General features: G+C 35.1%; 1 protein-coding gene across 3 annotated transcripts; it reads right to left on the bottom strand.

The window, feature by feature from the left end:
* Nucleotides 1-7251: 7251 nt before the first annotated feature.
* Nucleotides 7252-11260, bottom strand: LOC130970856 (protein DEEPER ROOTING 1-like). 3 transcript variants are annotated; one of them, XM_057897059.1, is made up of 5 exons: nucleotides 11145-11260; nucleotides 10966-11038; nucleotides 9811-10421; nucleotides 9011-9197; nucleotides 7252-7396 (listed from the first exon to the last, which is right to left on the bottom strand). In XM_057897059.1, coding segments are annotated over exons 1-5 (879 nt in total). In that variant the 5' UTR covers nucleotides 11151-11260; the 3' UTR covers nucleotides 7252-7394. The 3 variants fall into 3 exon arrangements, with proteins under 3 accessions (XP_057753042.1, XP_057753040.1, XP_057753043.1); XM_057897057.1 differs by lacking the exon at nucleotides 7252-7396 and adding an exon at nucleotides 8030-8424; XM_057897060.1 differs by lacking the exons at nucleotides 7252-7396; nucleotides 10966-11038 and adding an exon at nucleotides 8030-8424 and having other exon boundaries at nucleotides 11145-11249.
* Between the last annotated feature and the right edge of the window lie 792 nt (nucleotides 11261-12052).

Genomic DNA, 12052 nt, shown 5'->3' with positions numbered 1-12052 from the left:
AATCAAAGCAACATCAAAAACAGCATTAAAAATAGCACACCCTAGAGGATAAGCTTACTGGCGTTTAAACGCCAGTAAGAGTAGCAGAATGGACGTTAAACGCCCAGTCTGACACCATTCTAGGCATTTAATGCCAGAAATTGGTACGAGACTGGCGTTTAACGCCAGACCATAGCACCAAGTTGGTGTTAAATGCCAGAAACAAGCAACAGCTTGGCGTTAAACGCCAGGAAAGGTATCAAAGCTGGCGTTTAACGCCAGAAATAGGCAGCAGCCTGGCGTTAAATGCCAGAATTGCACTCTAAGGGCGTTTTTGCACGCCTAAATGGAGCAGGGATGAGAAGTCTTTAACCCCTCAGGATCTGTGGACCCCACAGGATCCCCACCAACCTCAACTTATTCTCTCTCTCTCTCCCACCTTTTCATAACATTCTTCCCCAAATACCCCTCATCAATCACATCCATATCTCTTTCCCAAAAACCCCACCTACCTTCAAATTCAAACACTTTTCCCTCCCAAACCCACCCAATTCCATTCGGCCACTCTCCCTCTCTTTCCCTATAAATACCCCTCTTCACTCCTTCATTTTCACACTTCACAATCATCTTATACCCCATTGGCCGAACCTATCTCTCATCTCTCTCTCCTCCAATTCTTCTTCTTCTACTTCTTTCTTTCTTCTTTTGCTCGAGGACGAGCAAACCTTTTAAGTTTGGTGTGGTAAAAGCATTACTTTTTAATTTTTCATAACCATTTATGGCACCTAAGACCGGAAAAACCTCTAGAAAGAGGAAAGGGAAGGCAAAAGCTTCCACCTCCGAGTCATGGAAGATGGAGAGATTCATCTCAAAAGTCCATCAAGACCAGTTCTATGAAGTTCTGGCAAAAAAAAAGTGATCCCTGAGGTTCCTTTCGTGCTCAAGAAGAATGAGTATCCGGAGATCCGACATGAGATCCGAAGAAGAGGTTGGAAAGTTCTCACCAACCCCATTCAACAAGTCAAAATCTTAATGGTTCAAGAGTTCTATGCCAATGCATGGATCACTAGGAACCATGATCAAAGTATGAACCCGAATCCAAAGAATTGGCTTACAATGGTTCGAGGGAAATACTTAGATTTCAGTCCGAAAAATGTAAGGTTGGCGTTCAACTTGCCAATGATGCAAGAAAACACACGCCCCTACACTAGAAGGGTCAGCTTTGATCAAAGGTTGGACCAAGTCCTCATGGACATATGTGTGGAAGGAGCTCAATGGAAAAGAGACTCAAGAGGCAAGCCGGTTCAATTGAGAAGACCGGACCTTAAGCCTGTGGCTAGAGGATGGTTGGAGTTCATCCAATGTTCCATCATTCCTACTAGCAATCGATCTAAAGTGACTGTAGATCGGGCCATCATGATCCATAGTATCATGATTGGGGAGGAAGTGGAAGTTCATGAGATCATACCTCTAGAACTTTACAAGGTGGCTAACAAGTCATCCACTTTGGCAAGGTTAGCCTTTCCTCATCTCATTTGTCACCTATGCAATTCGGATGGGATTGACATAGAAGGAGACATCCTCATTGAAGAGGACAAGCCCATCACTAAGAAAAGGATGGAGCAAACAAGAGAGCCCACTCATGGACCTTAACAAGAGCATGAGGAAATTCCTCATCAAGAAATCCCTGAGATGCCTCAAGGGATGCATTTTCCTCCACACAACTATTGGGAGCAACTCAACACCTCTTTGCAAGGCTTGAGTTACAACATGGACCAACTAAGGGTGGAGCACCAAGAGTACTCCATCATTCTCCATGAGATTAGAGAAGATCAAAGAGCTTTGAGGGAGGAGCAACAAAGGCAAGGAAGAGACATAGAGGAGCTCAGGCGTTCTATTGGATCTTCAAGAGGAAGAACTAGCCACCATCACTAAGGTGGACCCGTTCTTTGATTTCCTTGTTCTTATTTTTCTATTTTTCGAATTTGATGCTTTATGTTTGTCTATGTTTGTGTCTTTACTATATGATCATTAGTGTCTAGTGTCTATGCCTTAAAGCTATGAATAATTCCATGAATCCTTCACCTCTCTTAAATGAAAAATGTGCCTAACTACAAAAGAACAAGAAGTACTTGGATTTCAAATTTTATCTTGAAATTAGTTTAATTATTTTGATGTGGTGGCAATACTTTTTATTTTCTGAATGAATACTTGAACAGTGCATATTTTTTATAGTGAAGTTTATGAATGTTAAAATTGTTGGCTCTTGAAAGAATGATGAACAAAGAGAAATGTTATTGATAATCTGAAAAATCATGAAATTGATTCTTGAAGCAAGAAAAAGCAGTGAAAAAGAGAAAATAGAGAAAAAAAAAAGAAAAAATGGCGAAAAAGAAAAAGCAAGCAGAAAAAGCCAATAGCCCTTTAAACCAGAAGCCAAGGGTAAAAAGAATCCAAGGCTTTGAGCATTAATGGATAGGAGGGCCCAAAGAAATAAAATCCAGGCCTAAGCGGCTAAATCAAGCTGTCCCTAACCATGTGCTTGTGTCATAAAGGTCCAAGTGAAAAGCTTGAGACTGAGTGGTTAAAGTCATGATCCAAAACAAAAAGAGTATGCTTAAGAACTCTGGACACCTCTAATTGGGGACTTTAGCAAAGCTGAGTCACAATCTGAAAAGGTTCACCCAGTTATGTGTTTGTGGAATTTATGTATCTGGTGGTAATACTAGAAAACAAAGTGCTTAGGGCCACGGCCAAGACTCATAAAGTAGCTGTGTTCAAGAATTAACATACTGAACTAGGAGAATCAATAACATTATCTAAAATTATGAGTTCCTATAGATGCCAATCATTCTGAATTTCAAAGAATAAAGTGAGATGCCAAAACTCTTCAGAAGCAAAAAGCTACTAGCCCCGCTCATCTAATTAGGACTAAGTTTCACTGATATTGTGAGATTCATTGTATATTCTCTTCTTTTTGTTATATTTTGTTTTCAGTTGCTTCGGGACAAGCAACAATTTAAGTTTGGGGTTGTGATGAGTGGATAATTTATACGCTTTTTGGCATTTTTTTAGGTAGTTTTTAGTAGGATCTAGCTACTTTTTAGTATATTTTTATTAGTTTTTATGCAAAATTCAAATTTCTGGACTTTACTATGAGTTTGTGTGTTTTTCTATAATTTCAGGTATTTTCTGGCTGAAATTGAGGGACTCGAGCAAAAATCTAATTCAGAGGCTGAAAAAGGACTGCTGATGCTGTTGGATTCTGACCTCCCTGCACTCGAAGTAGATTTTCTAGAGCTACAGAAACCTAATTGGCGCGCTCTCAATTGCGTTGGAAAGTAGACATCCTGGGCTTTCCAGCAATATATAATAGTTCATACTTTGCTCGAGTTTTGATGACGTAAACTGGCGTTTAAACGCCAACTTCCTGCCCTATTCTGGCGTTAAACGCCACAACTAAGTTACAAGCTAGAGTTAAACGCACAAACTGGCATAAAAGCTGGCATTTAACTCCAAGAAAAGTCTCTACACATGAAAGCTTCAATGCTCAGCTCACACACACACCAAGTGGACCTGAAAGTGGATTTCTGCATCATTTACTTATTTCTGTAAACCCTAGTAACTAGTTTAGTATAAATAGGACTTTTTACTATTGTATTCACATCTTTGGATATTTACATATTTGGATTATCCTTAGATCATCTTTGGAACATTTTTCCTTAGACTTGGAGGCTGGCCATTCGGCCATGCCTGGACCTTCATCACTTATGTATTTTTAACGGTGGAGTTTCTGCACACCATAGATTAAGGTGTGGAGCTCTACTGTTCCTCGAGTATTAATGCAAAGTAGTATTGTTCTTCTATTCAATTCATGCTTATTCTTATTCTAAGATGTTCACTTTCACTTCAACATGATGAATATGATGATCCATGACACTCATCACCATTCTCAATTTATGAACGCGTGCCTGACAACCACTTCTGTTCTACCCGCGAAAGCTAGAGTGTGTATTTCTTGGGTTTCTAATCAATGATTCACATTGACTCCCTTCTGACAATGGGGCATCTGAATCTGAGATTAGAACCTTCGTGGTATAAGCTAGAATCAATTGGTAGCATTCCTAAGATCCGGAAAGTCTAAACCTTGTCTGTGGTATTTTGAGTAGGATCTAGGAAGGGATGACTGTGACGAGCTTCAAACTCGCGACTGTGGGGCGTAGTGACAGATGTAAAAGGATCATTGGATCTTATTCCAACACGATCGAGAACCAACAGCTGATTAGCCATGCGGTAGTTGTGCCTGGTATTTTTCATCCGAGACAAGAAATCCGACAGTTGATTAGCCGTACAGAAATCGTAGAGGACCATTTTCACTGAGAGGACGGGAGGTAGCCATTGACAACAGTGATCCCCAACATACAGCTTGCCATGGAAAGGAGTATTAATGATTGAATGAAGATAGTAGGAAAGCAGAGATTCAGAAGTAATAACGCATTTCCATACACTTATCTGAAATTCCCACCAATGAATTACATAAGTATCTCTATCTTTATTTTATGTTTATTTATCTTTTACTTATCAAAACTCCATAACCATTTGAATCCGCCTGACTAAGATTTACAAGATGGCCATAGCTTGCTTCAAGCCGACAATCTCTGTGGGATCGACCGTTACTCACGTAAGGTTTATTACTTGGATGACCTAGTGTACTTGCTGGTTAGTTGTGCGAAGTTGTGAAAAAGAGTTGAGATTACAATTGTGCGTTCAAGTTGTTGGCGCCATTGAGATCACAATTTCGTGCACCACCTGCAGATCTTAGTCAGGCGAATAAAAAGTAGTTGTGTTGAATGCGCATAAAATAATTAAAGAAACAATAAAGAAATAGTAGAGAAACAATAATGAGAAATCAGTTAAGGCTTTGGAGATGCTTTATCTTTTTGGACTAACTTTTCTTACTGATTACTTCAATAATGAATGATTCATTCTATGGCAAAGCCGTAAGTGATTAACTCATGTCCTCTCATCATGTTAATCTCTCCCCTAAACTATAGCAAGCCACCATATTCGAGTAACTCATGTCCTCTCATCAAGTTAGCTCATGGTATTTCACTATAGCCGAAGATGAAACCCTGTGCAATTCACTCCCCTTTGTTGATCCTACTCAAAATGCCACAAACAAGGTTGGATTTTCCGGATCAGAGAATGATTACTTATGATTCTAGCCTTAGTGCCGCAGAGACCTCATTTACCTATGACCAACGGGATTATATGTCACATATCCAAAATTAGCCCAGCTATTCTCTTGGAATCCGCGATGCACTCTCAAGCTGGTAGCTCAGTGCTATCCCGCCAAGGACTCACAAAGAACTCATGTAGAAAAAGGTGTCATACTTCTGTTCTACCCCAGATTCATAAAGATAAAGAATAAAAATGTATCATAGAAAAGAATCAAACATATATTGAAATAAAAACAGTAGTATTATTAATCCATAGGAATCAGTAGAGCTCATAACCTTAACCTACAGGTTTAGTTGCTCATAATTTACAGAGAAAACTCGATGTATAAAGTATGATACTGTTCTTCTCCCTTCCTGGGAGGCATAATCCTCAGGAGGAAGGAAGTCCCTTATTTATAGTAAATACTAAAACTAAAAGATGTTAATTTAAATTTAAAAGTTACAAAAATATGACTAGGTAAGCTAAGGGGTTCTAAAATCCACTTTGGGACCCATTTGGATTCTGGCACTGAAATTCGCTGGTCCTGCTCCCTGGCTAGCGTTGAACGCCAGTTTGGGCGTTCAACTTGGGAGGTTGGTCCTGTTTGAGCATTAAACGCCAGAAAGGGAGTAAGTTGGGCGTTCAACCCCCGTTTTGGGCAGTCTTTTCCAAAGAAAAGTAAAAAGTATTATATATTTTTGGAAAGCCTTGGAAGTTAGCTTTCCAACGCCATTGAGAACGCATCAATTAGACCTATGTAGCTCCAGAAATGGTCGTTCGAATGCAAGGTGGTTAGGATTTGACAGCATCTGTTGTCCTTTCATTGCCTCTGAATCAGACATTGCCAAAACTTGCCAATTTCGCCCAAAAATCACCTAAAATCATAGTAAAACCACGAAAACTCAAAGCAGCATCCAAAAGGTGAATTTTGCACTAAAACATATTAAAACTAAATAAAACTTAACAAAATATCACTAAAAACACTAAGAAAATAACACAAAAAAGGGTATAAAATATCCACTCATCAGTCGTACAAGTCACTTGAAGCACGTGCCCAGGAATTTGAAACTAAACTAAATCATTTGCATGCAAAGATGAAAACTCTGGAAAATGAACTGAGAGAGGAAAAGAAGGGTCATGAAGCAGCTTTGGCCAAGTCCAAGGAGCTAGAGGAGCAATTACAAAGGTTAGACACTCATCCCTTTTCATATAGTATATCATGAACATGTGCATGTCCTGCCTATTGCATTTGTGTTTAAGCTGGTCTAAGTAACATGGTGTATTGTTTTGCTTGGCAACACCAAATTACTACACATATTTTTCAAGAATTCGACATTGAATCTGTCAAGTTGTTTCTATTTTCTAACTCCTGTGTTGCTCATTTTGTTAGGAGTAAAAACGCAGCTACTGATAAATGAACTTAAGAACATCTGCTTGCTGGGTCATATCCTGATTTTGATTTAAGTAGTAGCATTACAAAGATATTGGAGGAGCGAAGGGAATTAAGAGAATTTTTTAAAGATGTTGATACCCTAGCAATATTGGCATCAACCAGGCGGCAAGCTTTCAAGGAGAGTTTCCAACAAAGAATTCTTAGTGCTAACAATATTGATGTCTCATTTGAAAGTTCTCGTACTATATAAGGTGCCTTATTGCTTCTCGTTATTAACTTTTCTCTTATTTGATTTCCTAATATTTTTTCAATCTTAACTTGGATTATACTTTTACTGTGGTCACTTCTTTGATGTTGGCTAACAGCTAGAATAATCTATATCTACTTTTATCTTATCTTCTTTTATAGTATGTAGTTACTGCTTAAAGATAGATGAGATCATAAGAAAATAAATTATGCATTCTTAGCTATGATGTTTCTATTTTTATAGCGACACGACGAAGACCATTTTGACTACTTTGACATATATTCATTTGAAGTGTAATGGCTTTGGAAAATCTACCTCAAACCTCCCCTCAGTGTCCCTTCAATGCAAAGCCAGGATTTTTTTCATGAGAAAAATCATGCCAACCTATTTGGGGTTGTGCCTGAGAGTAGAATGCTTCTCAATATAGATAATGGCTCTCCTATGCCTCAAGTTAGCAGTACAGTAGATTATATTATTGATTTCTTCAATGGTCTTGTATGAAAACTTGAATCATTCTTTTTCCCTTTGTTGTTTTTGATGGAAGGTTGGTAACATCTCTGCAAGGTTATTCACAGAACAGAAGAATCATGCTTGTCATTTTTTGAGTAAATAATTTATAAATAAATTTTTTTTAGTTAATATTTTGGAATTATCTACGAGTTTAATATTATTTATTTAGTATTTTTTTATGTTAATATCTCATGTTTAATAAATATGATGTAAAGAAAATAGGTTATAGTAAAGAAAAAGAGTATAAACTATTGTAGTTGGTCAGTTTTTTTTAAGCTCGTGTATGAAATTGAGGCAGTTTAAAACCGTCGCAATGTTTTTAAAAAACAAACATAAATTTGTGCGGTTTTGTAACCGTCGCAAATTTTTTAAAATCCGTTTACTAAAATAGCAATGGTTATAAACCGCCGCAAAATCGTCAACCTGATTAGCGGCAGCTATACTAGTGGTTTTAAAAAATCGTCGCAAAATCAAATCACCACCCCCTAAACCACAACGGTTACTGAACTACTGGTATTCTGTTTTATAGCGATTAAAAACTGCCGTAATTTTTCAGAAAAACCCGCCACTATTCAGCGTGTCTCTTGTAGTATGGATGCATCAAAATAGGTAATCACAAAGTATATTATTGATGGACCTTGCACTATTACATAATATGATAAAATATATACACACTCTTTTTATTTATGCTACTTAAAGCATAATTTCTTCAACATCGTTTTTATGTCACAAAAAGGCTTTGATACGTAAAGCTACTTCATTCCTTGGAAGCTTGAAAAGCAAGGCTAATAATATTATGTTTAAAGAAACTAAAATCTCCTCCAAGATCTTGATTAAGCTATGTGATATTCAAGTATTGATATGTAAAACCTTTTTTGTTTTCCCGTAATATCCTCCAATAATTTTTCACACTTGCTTGGTTTGGTTTCACCCCTCAAAATGAATAATATGTAGGTCACTCTCTAGTGTTATAAGCTTTTATTATTATTAGCTTCCTTGATGAGCAGGGTTGACCAAATAAATCAAAGTAGTAATGAATAAGAAGTAGAAGCTAATTATATTTCAAGAACAATATCTGCAACCACAAAGTAGAAATCGAATTAATGTCAGAATAGCTATTAGCTGCAATCTATCTATTTATAATATTATTACAAGAGAAACTAAGGTATTCTTACAACCGACATTTGATAATTTTCTAATATAATATATGCATCACATTTTTTTTCTTAGGTTGCATAGCTTTATTTTCTTCTTTGTATTATTTTTTGTAGTTCTTTTTATCATTCTAACTCATTTTGATATTTATTTATCTTAAAATTACTATATGTATTTAATATTAATACTATTTCTCTTAATAGGTGCAGTTGAAAAATAAAGCCTATTCATTCTCTTCTATTATACACTTTTACTATATATGATCTTTCTTATATAAAGTCATATAATAATAATTTACAATATAGGATTAAAATTCAAAATATATTAACATTTCAAGTTCCAAACAACCTAGTAGGAAGAAATTTGGGTATAATTTGCATGGGATTATATTATCATAAATTCAAATGTTTAAAAAATGAAAACTAAATCTATGTGAAAAGAATGTATATGCTAAGTGACCACAAAAGCTTAATTAATAAATAATCAAATCATTGTAGAGAACTTACACTCAGCATCTGTCATGACCCATTTGCATCCATGGACTACAGCTTTAGCAAATTCATCATCATCATCATTGTCATCATCATCAGAATAATATTGGGGCATTGATTTGGTTTCTAGGTACTTCTTTATAAACATTGTTGAAGAGGTGCCTTGGGGATATATCTTTTTGTTAAGTATTGCCCTCAAAATCTGAAAAATCACAAGCATAAAGTAAAGACTAATAGAATAGTCCATCATAAAAGGAGTAATTAAGTTAAATTGCCAGAGGAATGCCTATCTATTGCGTTTTATTTGAAAATGCTGTTTCAACAATTTTTTTCAAAAAATTGTCTATATCAAACAACTTCATTTAGTTAATAATTTTTTAGCAAATAATTTAAAACTTTATCTTATAAAATTTGTAATTTCTAAAATAGTTTACAATAACTTTGATTACTAAAAAGGTGAGAGAGAAAAATCTCAACTTTACGCTTTTTTTTATATTACATTTAAATTGGTCTTTAAAAATTTTCAATCAAAAATTTCGGTCTTTAACAAATAATTATTCACTGAATATTTTTGTCCACTTATTTATTCTCAATGAAATTTTTAATATGTATGTTGGAGAAATAAATTTCTAATAACAAATTTGATCATAATAAGACGATTAAATCCTAAATATATAATTATAAGAAAAAATAGTCTGCTTGCAAAGTAACAAATAGATAATAAAAATTTATTAAGACCAATGCGAGTGGTTATTCATCCATTAAATTGTCCAAAATTTATTAGTTGTGAAAATAACAAACCATCTATGATTTACCTTCTCCATTCTGGACTCTGTGGAGAGTGATGGATCTTTGAGAAAAGGAGGAGTAGGTTGAAATCCACTGTTGCAAACAAGCATTTTCTTTAGAAGAAAATTAAGTGATTTCTTTGCAACACCATTCTTGCGGCTATGATCCAAACATTGATCTTTTCCCTTGGCATCCATTAAACTGCTGCTCTGGTGGAAATCACCATAATGCCCTTCTTCTTCTTCTTCTTCTTCTTCTTCTTCTTCTTCTTCTTCTTCTTCTTCTTCTTCTTCTTCTTCTTCTTCTTCTTCTTCTTCTTCTTCTTCTTCTTCTTCTTCTTCTTCTTCTTCTTCTTCTAAGCTTGAAGTTTCAGTGCTCAATGGCTTTGCGGCCGAGTTTGGCTCCTCAGGCACCTGAAAATACTTGTTGAGTTCATTCTGAAGGCTTCCAACTTCTTCAAGAGTGAATTCATCCTCACAATCTTGAAAACAAGGTGGATCTAATGCTCTGCTCTTATTAGTCTTTTCTGAATCTTCTTTCTGATTATCACTATTAGTCCCAAAGGTTCCAATTGCAAGAAGTGCTTGAGGCCAGTCACCGAACTCTTGTTTGCAAGGTTCATAATGTCTCATATAATCTGTTGTTTAGGAAAAAAAAAAAAGGTCAGTGATCAAATTAAATTCTCTCATAATATAATTGATGAATGAATATGTAGCTGATGTATGTTATTTTTAACTGTTACTTTTTTCTTATATATTCTCCTATTTGAAAATTTGGACATTACAATAACTCCACCTTAAGTCCTATTACGTAGTCACGTAGATCCCCCTGTTCCATCCAAAACAAAGTTTAGGACTTTAGGTGTGACACATTCTTTAACATAAAGTGATTCCACAAAACTTAATTGTGTGGAACATTAGTATTTTTTTTTTTCTCTATAACTATATATGTGATCTTAAATCCATAAAATAAAATAAAAAAAGAAAAAATTTCATAGAAAATACTGTGTTATATTGTTATCTAAACCTAGAAACAAAAAATCTTAGTCAAAATCTTTACAAGATATGATAAAAGAGACAAGGACTTATAACACAGTGTAATCTAGCTTTTAAGAAATTTCCTGTGTAACTGGATACTAATGTTGATGCAAAACAAAGACAAAGTTGAAAAAATGATTTTACAAGTAGTTGAAATTGGGCTTGGTTTCTTTTTCTCATTGTTCCCATTTATTCTTTTTTGCATCCATTGAAGAATCTGCAAGGAAAAAAAAAGCATAGTATTGCTTAAAGAATGCATAATTTGGCTATAAAAAAAAACAATAATTTAAACATAAGAGAAAAAAAACGGTACTCTTCAATACCTTCATTGTGATGATCAATATTGTCAAACACAAAATGATAATAATAAAATTATTATTATTGAGATTTTGGGGAGAAAGAGTAGTGAAGTGCAAAGCGCACAGATCTCACAAGCTTTATAGTTCCAGCAAGTGCTGAGCTGCAAAGGACTTTAAATAGACATTCTTATTTGGTTCAAGTTCCCAAAAACAATTACTTTTGAAAATCTCTTTGATTTCTCTGTGTTGTCTTTTTATCATTTCTCTTTTCAACCACAATTTTATTTTAAGTTCATTGCCTCCTCAGTCCTCAGCCAGTGGATTTTTTTTTATTTTGGAGGAAAGTTTGGATTTAAAAATGACCTTAGAGAAATTTAATGTCACAAACTTTCTGACAACAGCATCACACTCAGGTGTTCATTCCTTCTCTTTCGTTTTCTTGAAAAGAATTTTATAAGGAATTAGATTCGGAAAGCATGCTATGAATTTTTGTTTTCTCTTTAGGAAGAGTGTATATTGGTATGGTACAATTTTTTTTTTCTGCACGAGATCTTCCAACCTGATAAAGACTAATCCGCCACTAATATGAGTTTTATTTAGGATTTTGTCGTTAGTCAATGAATTGTTACATACATAAAGTGAAATTTAAATCTCAGTACATATTTAAACAGACAAATGAGTTAATCATTTAATCTAGGGGCGAGGACGGGTCGATTTGGTTCGAGTTCAAGGTGATATTAGAATCGAATCGATCAAAATATAATAGATTCGGTTTGGTTTGGATTTGTATATTTTTGTGCATGTACCTGAACCAAATCAAACTAATTAAGAACGGATTGGTTCGGTTCGGATAATTGGGTACCCCATGACTTTGAAATTCATAAAAAAAACAAATTTTTATCTTAAAAATTCAACAAGTACAATAAATATGT

The sequence above is a fragment of the Arachis stenosperma genome, chromosome 3 (assembly GCF_014773155.1).
Source record: "Arachis stenosperma cultivar V10309 chromosome 3, arast.V10309.gnm1.PFL2, whole genome shotgun sequence".
NCBI classification, from domain to species: domain Eukaryota; kingdom Viridiplantae; phylum Streptophyta; class Magnoliopsida; order Fabales; family Fabaceae; genus Arachis; species Arachis stenosperma.
This window is presented reverse-complemented; position numbering and strand designations above follow the sequence as displayed.